Source organism: Cyprinodon variegatus, unplaced genomic scaffold, assembly GCF_000732505.1.
Source record: "Cyprinodon variegatus isolate N-32 unplaced genomic scaffold, C_variegatus-1.0 Scaffold340, whole genome shotgun sequence".
Taxonomy (NCBI): domain Eukaryota; kingdom Metazoa; phylum Chordata; class Actinopteri; order Cyprinodontiformes; family Cyprinodontidae; genus Cyprinodon; species Cyprinodon variegatus.
In genome coordinates, this window is record NW_015150793.1 from 599,552 (window position 1) to 610,929 (window position 11,378).

Below are 11,378 nucleotides of genomic sequence, written 5' to 3' on the forward strand. Positions count from 1 at the left end.
CAACTATGCCTCGCTTAACATACGTCACGCACGCCGTTGCTCTTATTGGTTGTAGGTCTATCCAATTGAGTGCAGAGGCATTTTTTTTCCTGGTTCGTTCGAAACACGCCCCATAATCACAGCTCTATGGAGCAGTATCAGACTCGTCAGGCTAACTTAAAATATCCTATTCATTGACAATTTAATAGAATGTGTCCAAATGTACATCCTTACCAATATATATGGTACTATATAGTGGTTACGCCATTTTATATGAGTGTCCGAATGTCTAGTGGATGAAAGTTGTGATCATCGATGGTCACTAGATGAGCAGACATTTCCAGCAATGCTTTGCAAGGAGAGCTCTCCTCGAAATGTGTCATAGAATTAGTTGTCACGGTGGCCCGCTGTCGCCTATGGCTTTCGCTACCCGACAACGGTGACAAATAACAAAGATGCCGCAGGCACCATTCGGGGAGGTGAAGTTACATGACCAACAAGGAGTGGAAAGTAGTGATTAACTGTCCGAAAGATCAGTTAACTGAGTTCAGTATAAAGTCCACTACAGTATATAGTCCCCACTATACACAGTGATTGAGGGATTGAGATGTTAGGGCGGACAATCTTAGTGTTTTTTTAACTTTTAATGGAAGCTACAGGGTGTTAACACATGTAGTTTGTGAACACATACACTACACTGGGAGATGTTTTAGGAAACTCCATCAAAAGGAATTAATTGCGATGTTCAGATCATGACTGCATGAGTATAAAGAAACTATAGGGAAACTTGACTGTGTCACCAATATATGACAGGGATACGATGTCATCAAAGTTTGCACTGTGCACCTCCAACCTACGTCACATAATTGCTATCCATGACCTTTAAACTTCCATTCCGGCAAAACAACATCAAAAACCGTTTTTTTATGTTTGGGGTTTATTTTTGAAGAGGATCTGAAGAACTCCATTGTAAATCCTGGACCTTAGCCTTAGTTTTGAGGCTCCTTTGTTTAAGGCACCTGCTGTATCATTCAGGCACTAGTGAAATCACAGCCTGCTTAATCTGCGTCCAGGAATGTTGGGCGGAGGTAGGTGAGCTTTAGGGTGGAGGGGCAGGAGGCCAAGGCTGCTGGACCTCCACTAAGCACCACACCCATCCAGCAAGGTTCTGCCTCTCCACTTGTCTCCTCTCCTCCCCTCTCAGGACTTGTTTTCAAGGGCCCCGCTTCCTTACAGGATGTTTGGTGTGGGTCACTGGATGCCGGCTTCCTGTGTATTGGGAAGGGACTGACAGTGAAGTGAAGGCCAGACACCCTGTAGAATGTGGGGAGGAGGTGGCAAAGCAGGGGTGGGGGTGTTACACAAACACATTTTGTGAAATAGAGAAGCCCACTCTATTGTTCCATGCGCAATCAGTGCTGTCTCATGTTATGAAATATGTTTCAGGGAGATATCCGCAGGAGCAGCATTTAGGGTTTGGGCTTCTCTTGGTTAATCCAACTTAAACATAAAGATGCTCCCTGGATTAATTTATCTTTTTTCATTTTGCTCCATCCCATCCAGCTCTCAGTCCTTCTTCCACCTGCAGCTAAACCCAACTGCTATAAAGCCCTTTTTCCCCCATAAAGTCTGCATTACCAGAAGCAAAGTTGTTATTTATTGACTTTTAAGGATAGGAAATCTAAAGTGTGAAGATGAAAGCCATCAATTCCCTCTGAGACAGACAGAAACTGCAACCATTTTGCAACGCTTGTCTCACCGAAGAAATAAAGGCAGCTTCAAATGAATAAGGAATTAACAGGCAGATGGAGACAGCTGAAAAAAAGAAGTGGAAAGTAGAAGTCACAGCTGAAGAAGTAAATGTCTGAGGAGCAAATGGGGGGCTTGTGGGTGTCTGTGCTGATGGGTTGAGCCTGTGAAGTCAGTTAATTCAGCTCCTGTCTGCATTTATGTGGAAGGAACCTTTCAGTAAACCAACAGCAAAGGGTGGAGCTCCTAAATCCCAGTGGCTGCAGGCCAAAGGTTGCAGCCAGGCAGTTTTGTCTCCAGCACTTAGCTTAAAAAAAAATAATGATGGAATGAAAAAGGTTTGCTGAGGCTGTTTGTGTTTTTGTTGTTGTGCTGAAGGTGGCAGGTCCCACCCAGTCCTGGTTCTTTTCAACCTGACGGGGCTCTTAAGGTGAGGGGAGTCCAGAGCAGGGTGGAGAATTCCTGGATGCTGCCTGTAGGGCCCCAGCGGATGTTTAGACCACACATTAGGTGTGACCAATGATGTCATGTCTTTTGTCTGTTATGTTTTATAAAACAATGGGCTCAGTGTGTTCAGGGCATTAGAACTCTTTATTCCCATATTCAAATAAACATTTCTTTTAATTGATGTGTAGACATGGGAATAGTAAAACACTAAGTTTAAAGAAACTCTGGGGGAAAAAATAAAAAATATATAATTTTAATTCAAATTAATTGTTAATGTTGTTTTTTTCAAAACTTTAGCTGTGTGTATCCAAGCTTCAATTTAATAGAGAAATGCTTCTTGAATTTCTGAACTTGGAGTGTTTTCACCTGTGGGAAATACACTGACTGCCCATAAATACTCAGACACAACAAAAACATTACTATTCCTTCAAATAGTGAACGTTAAAAGACAAGGCTGTTAGATATCTGTCAGTGTCACACCCCCACCTTGTGTCAGTGTAATGGTACTACAGGTGTTATACTGCATAACTAAGGATTCAAAAACTAATTGTTTTTTTAATATGTTTTGTTCATTTACTTTTTTTCCTTCTATTCTGAACAGATGAATGATATCATGCTGTATACCTACCCCCAGCAGGATGGAAAATACAGACTTAAAAACACCCTTTCCCTTTCAGGGATGAAGGTGAGCAAACCTTAAATGATTGAGCGAACTCAACTTCTTTCCCATGTATACACATGCAAACTGTCACCCTTGTTTTGTGCTTTTTGCTTTGCACACACAGGTGAGCAAACCCATCCTGGAAGGTGTGCTTAACTGTCTTCGGATTGAGGTGTCTGACATCACTATAACTCTCTCTGCCAGGTGAGCAACTGAAACAGCCTGCAACTATTGTTTATTTATAATTACAACTCCAGATCTTAGCTATCTAGCTTTTTATTTCATATTTTTCCTACTGCTCCTGCTGTGAGTAGTCATGAATTATTTATATTAAGAGACAGGGTAGCATGATGCTGTTTGAGAGGAAGCAAATGCTGTAAAACAAAATTGCACTTGTAATTTAACGAAAAGACAAAATTACTATAAGCTTTTGCTTACTTAAGAAACTATTAAAGTTAGCATAGGTAGCGTAGCTTCTCAAACAGAACTTTCTGTCTTTGAAAATGTAGACTTTTATATCCTTTACCGTACAACATGCAAAATCCTGAATATTTCATAACAGACAGGCATTGAAAGCTTGAAAGGATAAAAAAACAACAACCTGGCTTTAGACTGTGTAGCCTTCTTGTTATCTGCTGGAAGATTCCTCTTTTAGAGCGTTTTAGAGCAGCCATGTCTTGAAAACAGAAAGCTATTTGAATTGGCTTTCTTCTTCTGACTTCAGTTTGACATCCAAACTGGTCCTGCAAAAGAGCAAACTGAGGAGTTTTTTCCTTCCAAATTTTAAACCAAAGTGTATTTTTAAAACCTTGATTATGTTTTAGTCTAAACTAAAAAAAAAAGTTGAATTTTTCAATTTTTTAAATGATTTGAGCTGATCAAGCTGAACGCAGATATTTGCGACCAGTTGATTTCTTTATAGATCTCCTTGCATAAAATCATTTTAAAAGCTTTTTCTTTTGGGAGCATACGCTTTGAAGTCTCAAGTGTTTTGTAACTATTACGTTTAAGATATACATTTTTTTTTTCAGTTCGGTTGGAGAGCGAGAGGACTGGTTCCACACTTTGAGTCGAGCCATTGCAGACCATGCTGCAGGACTCTGCACTTTTGGTGGTCCCTGCAGTGAGGTAGCATAGAAAATTGTGTGATGAAATAATTTTCACTAGAGAGCAAATTTGCATTAACCTCATTTTGTCTGAGTGTTTCAAATAAACTAATTAAAGCAATTTTGAATAGCTTAATGTTAATAGAGTTTGAACTGACAAAAACAAACTGCAAATAGTCTGCAGGAATCTGTATGTTGGAATTAACAATATTAGTTCTGATAATTAGAAAGTTTCTTGCTGTGACGTTTCAGCTACATTAATATGCTGTTCCAACAGGCTCGTGAGAAACTATGGATGGCTCTTGGTGAGGCTGCTCCTGTGCTTGTGCCGGTTTCCCAGGTTATGATGTGCATGAACTGTACCTCAGATTTCAGCCTTACACTCAGACGACACCACTGTAACGCCTGTGGAAAGGTAAGGCATTTTAGTAACAAATACTGATTTTTCTCAGCTAAAGCTGATGACATCATCAACACTGCTGCGTTTTGTGGGTTGAGCTATCCAAAGTGTGGAGAATACACTTAACATGTACAAAACCTTGTTTCAGATAATGACTTACTGTAACCCCTTGACACCTTAATGTATATCCATAGATCCATATATCTTGTAACGGAAACAAGAGCTCACTAAAAGTTCCTAAGTCAACTCTAGATGTGTAATAACTGATACTGCACATGCTATCTTGGCTGTGTACGTAATACAAAGGGTTTGTTGCATATTTGCAAAAATGGTCATTGAAGGGTTAAATGAAAACATACCAGCCTGAGTCACCTGGAGGTCAGCTGCTCAATCAGCTTGATTTTTCCTATGTGGGGGAACGAAACGTCCACCTGAAGACATTGATTTGCCAAACAATAGTTTTCTTGTTTAAAGCCATACGAAGTTATGAGTAACTTATTTCTTCACTAGACAGGTTTGTCCAAAGAGTAATACTGTTTTGTGTGTTTTTATCCCATGCAAATAAGCTTTTGTAAATGCTAAATGTTAACATTACAAATTAACAACGTGAATAAGTCTAAATTTACACTCTCAGTGTTATTACACAGCTGTTTGGACTTAATACAACATCAACACTTTATATTTTACAAGACACCCAGGATTCAAATATTTTTTTTTTTTTTTTTTTTTTACTGATTTATGAACCATGATTATCTAAGATCATTGTTGTGACATCCCTCCTCCGCTTCAATGGTACGGGAGTCCCAGCAACGCTGCTGGGTATTTTAATGTGAACCACACGGACAAAAAACACCTTTCCTTTCTAGGGCATTTTAAATGCCAATCTGCTTACAATTTAGTTTCTAAAGACCATTCCTTTTATTTTCACCTGTCTTTAAGCGTGTTTAAGGTCACTCTAAGAATGCAACATTTTAAACTGATTTTAACACTATATTTAAATAATTTAGTCCCTTTTATTTTATTCCTCTGCTACTCAGACTTTACTTTGTCTTTTCTAATTTATCTAAGGCTTCTGAGATGCAACTGTAATCACAGTGCATTTTTCAACAGATTTCATCAGAGGTCTTTGTTCTGCCAATATATTTGCTCATTTGTTTTCATTAACAAATATATCTATTTTATTTTCTAAGAGGATCAGTATATGCATTGAGCATTTAAACACGTTTTAAATTATTTTTTCAGTTTGAGCTTATTCAAGAGGTTACTGGTGTTTTGATACTGAGCCATAATTTGTGACTCCTGTGTAAGTTTGCAGTTGCTCCCATAGACCTTAGCTGGAATAAAGCTGTCTTGAGAATCTCACATAAAGCACAGTAATCTGTTTTATGTCTTTGAACAGGTGGTGTGTCGAGCTTGTTCTAGGAACAGATATCCTCTGAAGTACCTTAAAGACAGAATGGCCAAAGTTTGTGATCACTGCTATGCTGAGCTCAGAAAAAGAGGTGAACACTTTAATTATAAAAGTTGAGACTAGAGAAAGCAGGTATTTCTACTTGCTATTGCAGCAGATCATTACTGTTGTGCATGTTTGCAGGTGGCAGCATATCGGGAGCATGTGGTAACTCCAGCCCTCGGACTCATAGGGCCAGTCGGCCCCTCTCTGCCGTTTTTCAAAGTCTGCAGCCTCCCAGTTTGTGGAAATCCAGAAAAAGCATCTCCAATCTCAGTCAGGTGGGATTGATCCCCTGTTGCACATATTTTGCTCTGTGAATTCAAAGTATTCTAGTTTCAGCGATCAGCTTTTGCCTCACACTACTCCACTTCTAAGACATAAAAAAAGGGATGTTCCCTGCTTGGAAATGGAACCTGGGCTGAATCCTGACCACTAGACCATCCGGGACCTTCATCCTGCTTTTGCTGCATTATGAATTGGAATCTGTGGCACTCATGATTGCTGAGGTTAATGTTAAAAACAGTTGCCAGGAAAGTTCATTTCACCTTCTTTACAGTCGGTTATGTTTTAAAATGTTGTACTAAAAAGGCAACATTATAAAACCATCCTTCCAAAGACATCTGATGCTAATGATTAATGTTAATGTCTTTATTATGACTTTTCTGCTGTTGTTGCATGAATCTCATCAGGTGTCACTTGGGGTGGATGGATCCACCATGAGCGGCAGCCTCCAGCGTCGGAAGAAGAGCAAAAGGAAGTGGAAGAGGCTGTGGTTCCTCCTCAAAGATAAGGTGCTCTACACCTTCACATCCCGTGAGGTGAGGGGGCACAGAGTCTCCCGCACCAGCCCCAAAACACTCTTATGATCCTTTTATCATTATGCCGCCCCATTCTAGCTCAATCAAAAAGGGCATTTCCTTTCTTTGCAACATCTATTCTTTTTCGCCTCCTCATGCCGGGAAATATTCAACCTTTTTCAAGCTCTCTCAGTTTCACTTGCAAATCACTGAATTAATAATAGTGGGATTCTCTGTGCTCGCTTGCTCTTTCTTCCCACAAAAGTACCTCTGTTTGTTTCCCTGCTTCGCTCCTTTTGAAACACAAAAGACACACTTTTGTTGTAGCTCCTACCAGCAATGTTTCTATTTGTAATTTGCACCATGTTCAGTGTTTAACTGTGTTTTCTTCAGGATAAAGTGGCTTCGGAAAGTCTACCTCTGCAGGGCTTCACTGTGAAGCTGACCGAGAGACCAGATGGAGAAGAAGGCAGCAACGTGTTTCAGTTATACCACAAGAAAACCCTCTACTACACCTTTAGAGCTGATGATCAACACACTGCACGCAGGTCAGTGTGGACATCGCCCTCTTTGTAGATCAAATTTGTTTTTTTATGTATTTATTTAGAATACACACCTCTGGTTTAATTTTGGTAAGTCATCCTTTCTTTTAATTGTCGTATTAAAATGTTAAGAAGATGGTGTCCTATGTAGGTTCAATAATAAAGGGAGAGAACACCTATGTAAGAGGATGAAATCTAATAATTATCAAGAGAAAGACATAGACACAAGGACAAAATTGTTGGGACATCACGTTTAATGAAAGAAGTTATTTCTTTCTGTGACCCATGGTTGTTTATAAACAAGGGTCGCATAAAAATACTGCTGAAAAGAAAAAATAAAAGTCAGAAATTGCTTTTCAAAGTGCTTCAATAGAATTATTTAAAATAATAAACCCATAAAAAAAAGGCCGGAAGTAAAAATGCATGTACCCCTAGAAAAGACTAAGAATAATGTGACCAAAAGACATGTCAGATTAAGGTGTGTCCACTACTTAGCACCACAGGTGTCTACAATCTTGTAACAGGTCAGGGGGTCTATATATGAGGCTACAGGTAGTGTGCTTTTGGTAATATGGTGTGTCTCACACTCAACATGGACCAGATGAGGGAAGGAAAACATTTGTCTCAGGAGATTAGATAGAAAATTATAGACAAGTAATTTAAAAGTAAAGGCTGTAATAGCATCTCCAAGCAGCTTGATCTTCCTGTAACTAAAGCTGCTCATATTGTTCAGAATTTTAAGATCCATAAGACTGTAGTCATATCCCCTGGACATGACAACAGGAGGAAATTTAATGACAAATCAAAGAGATGGATAATAGGAATGGCAACAAAATACTGGAAACCGTGATCATCCTCCTGTTTGTCTGTTTAAAAAATACAAGCCATCTGTCCTGTATGTCCAAATTCTACATTTTTTGTGTAACAAAATATTAAGTTGACATTATCATTTTTGTACAGGCCCGGGTCAATAGGTTAATTTTTTTTAAATCATTCTGTTGAAGCATGGTTAAAAAACAATGTCTGCCTTTCATTTGTTCATTTATACACTTGAAAAATTATCTAGATTTAAGTAGAAATTTCTTACATGTGTACAAGTATATTTGCCCTTAATTTGACTAGGTAAATGAGATGCTTTGCCATAGGAATGATTATTTTTACTCTTAAAATACGGTAATTAGATAGTATGCACTTAGAATAAGACAATGCAATATTTTTTTTTTCCTATTTTAAATGTACATTTTCCACTTCCATTGGCAGAGTGTCTCAGTTTTCTCCTCAATTTAGGAAAAAGGAACTTATTTTAGGAAAAAATTTTACTTATTTCCGTTTTTTGCAGTGCATAGAATTTTATTTAGTACTTTTGTGAGATTCAAGTTATTCTGATGGTTATTTTTGGTTTTTCTTTATTTCAATTTTGCCACAAGACTAGAAGCAGTGAGACTCTAGATGTTGCAGTTAGTGCCCTCAACTTGAAAGTTGTTTTTCTTCTCCTTTCAGCCTTTATTTAAAAGTCGTGATTTATAAATCTGTAAGATGCATTAATTAATGTTGGAGTTAGCTGTGGTTATATCAATAAAAAACCCTAGGCTGAAACAATATCTTCTTTCTATAATAAGTTTGTTCCCACAAACAATGAATGTGATTCTAGTTCAAACATGCTCTTAAGGAAAAGCTTTTCAGTATTAAGCTTTATTATTTTGCTTAAGAGACAAATCCCACAGAGATAGAAAGATATAGGACAGAATAAATGGTGGCAGTGTACTAAAAGATCATCAGCTCCTGTTGATGGTTATACTTCCTAAGTTGTCACAGGACATACAGTTTCCTTTAGGCCATCTTCCAAACAGTATCCCTGTGTGATGACCAAGTCAGATCCCCAGAGACAGTCAGGATCCTGATTATCCACTGACAGATGGAGGCAGGCATTGTTAACTGGGTGAGCTTCAGGTGTGAGTTGTCAAAGCTGATGTTGTTAAAGGCTCAGCTGATCCTGGTGTACCTTCCTGGATGTCCAGGAGGTGTTTGCCTCATAAATGAACCACAGAGGGTCCAGCAGGGGGCTTGTAGGCTCTTGCATATGTTTTGACACCCATTGCAAAAGGTCTTATATGAACACTTTGCACCCAATCCCTGTGCTGGTGAATTTCTTGGAGACTGGGATAATGGTTGAGTATTTGACGTTTGGCAGAAACTGAGAGACAAAGTGCACTTTCTTTGAACCATAGTTGTACATGATCGATTTTGCCCCATTCCTAACATCACTGCGATTAAATTCCACAGCAAGTTGCAGAATCTCTGAAATAGTCATTTTTATTCATGCACTTATCCAAAATGTGCTTTATATAGAAGTATCTCAGCAATGACCTAAAAAAAAATACTGCTATCAGTACCATGTTAAAAGCTGAATATCTGCATGGAATAAACAGAACAATTTTCAATAAGACTGTCAGCATGTTTCATTTTTGCTTTTCAGATGGGTCAACGCCATAGAAGAGGCTACAGTTTTATAGCATCTGCTCACTGGGGTGAAAAATCCCTGCTGTGTGCAGCTTCTAGGACTCCCGTGAGGAAAATGTAAAACAAAACTACCTGCTGACCATCATTAAAGATTCAGCACATCTGATATCTATGGAGATACTGAAATGGAAGCACTGGAGTTTAGAGAAGGCTGCCGCCCAGTGGCATGGAACTGAATTACAGATAACTCCAATTATTTGTCTGTGAAGATCTTCTTGTTTTGTTTTAATATAAACATTGCAGGCAAAAGATCGTTGGACCCTTTTATTATTAAGATGCAGCATGGAAACACTGAACAGCAGTGCGCCTGCGACAGAGGTTTTCTGGATTTTTTTTCTCTTTTTCAACATTTTACAACAATCTTCCTACAGAAATCTACCCTACAGCTATGCCAACTTTTCAAGAATATGTCTTTGCATTTTAATCTTTATAAGCATCATCGAGTTTTTACACTACAGGATTAAAATGTAATTTATTTCAAATTAAAAATGCATTAGGCTGGACCAGCAACTCTTTGCAGCAAAACTCAAAGCAGCTGCTAAGCAATATCCATGCACTGTAAGCGATGAACTCTTTTCCATCATTTCACTTCTTGTTCTGAATATATATATAGTGAAGTATACACTGCAGATATACAAGTGAAACATTGGATTTATTTGTATAAAATTGGTGTTATATGATGCTCTAAGTAAGGATTCATTTTATTCATCACTGTATGTAAACTTTTTGACTCGTGTGAAGTTTTATTCTTTAATTCATTGTACAAAACATGACCTTCAGCATGCGTGCATATCCAAAGTAGGTCAACAAACTTTATCAACTATGCTTTGTACTTTAATCTGTACATTTTTACACGTTAACTACGTTGGACATCCTGTTCTGAAGTGCCATTTGACTTCTTCCAGTTGAATGCAGTTAAATTTGCTACTATTATTGAATGTGCCTGAAATTAAATGTATGTCATATCCTTTATATTATCACAGTACTGTATGAGAAAAAACTTTTTTAAATCTTCTCCTAGATGTTATAGCTACTACTCAAACACAGAAGAATATAGTATTTGTGACATTTTTACTGAAGCATTATCTTCTACCGTATATGCTGCTCGATAAAATATTATCATTTCAGCTGGATTAAAGTGATCTGGCTTATTCGAAGAAAGAGCCCTGGGTTCATTTCATTTACTGTAACTAATATAGACATTCATAGCACTAACAGTGGACCTAAAAGCAGTTATATTTTACTCTCAAAAGCTTCACTCTTCAACCCGTTTTTATCTCTGATATATGTTTTTCACCATTCCTACTCATCTCCTCACATCAGCACTGCTGTAATGGATTGTATATCTTTCATCTAGTGCATTGTAAATGTTTTTGTACATAGAAGCATCTAAAAATAAAACAACTTTTAAATGTGTTTTTTTTTTTCATCTGTTTGTCACTGTAAAGCCTCCTGGTGTTTTAAATGAATGATTAAGTTGAAGATAAAAAGATCAAGATGAAGGCATACACTCCATCCCCTCTGTCTTAGGAGTATCCACAATTATAATAGCAGTATTAATTTGGTTGGTGATAAATCATGTGTCTAAAGCCATGTCTGAAACAAGCAAACACAAGTGAGGATAGTATATATTACATCCAGCAGGGGGAAGCTTTGCATTCCCTATCCATTCCAATTCAGTTCTATACTGTATAGATGGATAATTAGGCCCGAGCAGCGAAGCG

The 11,378-nt window shown here is 38.0% G+C and overlaps 1 protein-coding gene across 2 annotated transcripts in view; it reads left to right on the forward strand.

Moving 5' to 3' along the window:
- The window catches only part of LOC107091501 (FYVE, RhoGEF and PH domain-containing protein 5-like), a 46,850-nt gene extending 35,792 nt beyond the window's left edge, over window positions 1-11,058 (forward strand). Inside the window, exons 13-21 of one of the 2 annotated variants that reach the window (XM_015385457.1) lie at window positions 2,777-2,860; window positions 2,961-3,040; window positions 3,868-3,964; window positions 4,220-4,357; window positions 5,742-5,844; window positions 5,937-6,073; window positions 6,485-6,613; window positions 6,986-7,140; window positions 9,611-11,058. In XM_015385457.1, the coding sequence (XP_015240943.1) occupies window positions 2,777-2,860; window positions 2,961-3,040; window positions 3,868-3,964; window positions 4,220-4,357; window positions 5,742-5,844; window positions 5,937-6,073; window positions 6,485-6,613; window positions 6,986-7,140; window positions 9,611-9,647 (960 nt within the window). In that variant the 3' untranslated portion in view covers window positions 9,648-11,058. The remainder of the gene's footprint in view (window positions 1-2,776; window positions 2,861-2,960; window positions 3,041-3,867; window positions 3,965-4,219; window positions 4,358-5,741; window positions 5,845-5,936; window positions 6,074-6,484; window positions 6,614-6,985; window positions 7,141-9,610) is intronic. The other variant, XM_015385458.1, reaches the window with a different exon arrangement.
- The last annotated feature ends 320 nt before the right edge of the window (window positions 11,059-11,378 follow it).